This window comes from Camelina sativa, unplaced genomic scaffold (genome assembly GCF_000633955.1).
Source record: "Camelina sativa cultivar DH55 unplaced genomic scaffold, Cs unpScaffold05373, whole genome shotgun sequence".
NCBI classification, from domain to species: domain Eukaryota; kingdom Viridiplantae; phylum Streptophyta; class Magnoliopsida; order Brassicales; family Brassicaceae; genus Camelina; species Camelina sativa.
Window position 1 is genome coordinate 1 of NW_010926460.1, and position 567 is coordinate 567.

The following is a 567-nucleotide window of genomic DNA, read 5'->3' on the forward strand; positions in this document are numbered from 1 at the left end:
TTAGTAATTGTTGTAAACCACCCTCAAAACTACAAATAAAGCATTTTTCAGATAGTTACAAATTTTCTCCACAAAAGCCCCATAAATTACGAAGTCTACAATATAACCCCACCAATTAATCATCACGGTGGAGATCGATGATCACCGTGGATGAGTTTTCACCGACGATCTATGAGACGAACTCCTCAAAACAATAAGCTTCTTCAAAACCCTCATCAACACCAACACGTCCAGATTCTTCCTCTTCTTGTTCTTCTTCGGTGTACTCTTCGTTAACTTCATCCCCATCCCGCACCCCACGGCAACGGCGGAGCTCTCATCGGACAAGAAAGAAGTTTTCTTCTCTCCTCCACCATCCCCACCGGATACAATCCTCAGACTCTGGCTCCTCGGAGGCAAATCTTCATTGAGATCTTCCCATAACATATCCATTTTATCCTCTGCTCTGCTGTCCTCGCTCCAACGTCTTCTCATCTCAACGTAAGAGAAGCTCTTTGCCTGATCGTGGTTGTAATCACCCTCTTTTCCGATGAGTAGTCTCGGGAAACCAAAGTCGTAATCTTTCCG

The 567-nt window shown here is 44.4% G+C and overlaps 1 protein-coding gene across 1 annotated transcript; it reads right to left on the bottom strand.

Moving 5' to 3' along the window:
- Positions 1 to 7: 7 nt before the first annotated feature.
- On the bottom strand, positions 8 to 561 carry LOC104774763. The gene has a single exon (XM_010499229.2). The coding sequence runs from the start codon at positions 472 to 474 to the stop codon at positions 142 to 144; it is 333 nt and encodes a 110-aa protein (XP_010497531.2). The 5' UTR covers positions 475 to 561; the 3' UTR covers positions 8 to 141.
- Between the last annotated feature and the right edge of the window lie 6 nt (positions 562 to 567).

What these genes read in the sequence shown, in the direction of transcription:
- LOC104774763 (XM_010499229.2), bottom strand. Translation starts at nt 474, where the DNA reads ATGAGAAGACGTTGGAGCGAGGACAGCAGAGCAGAGGATAAAATGGAT.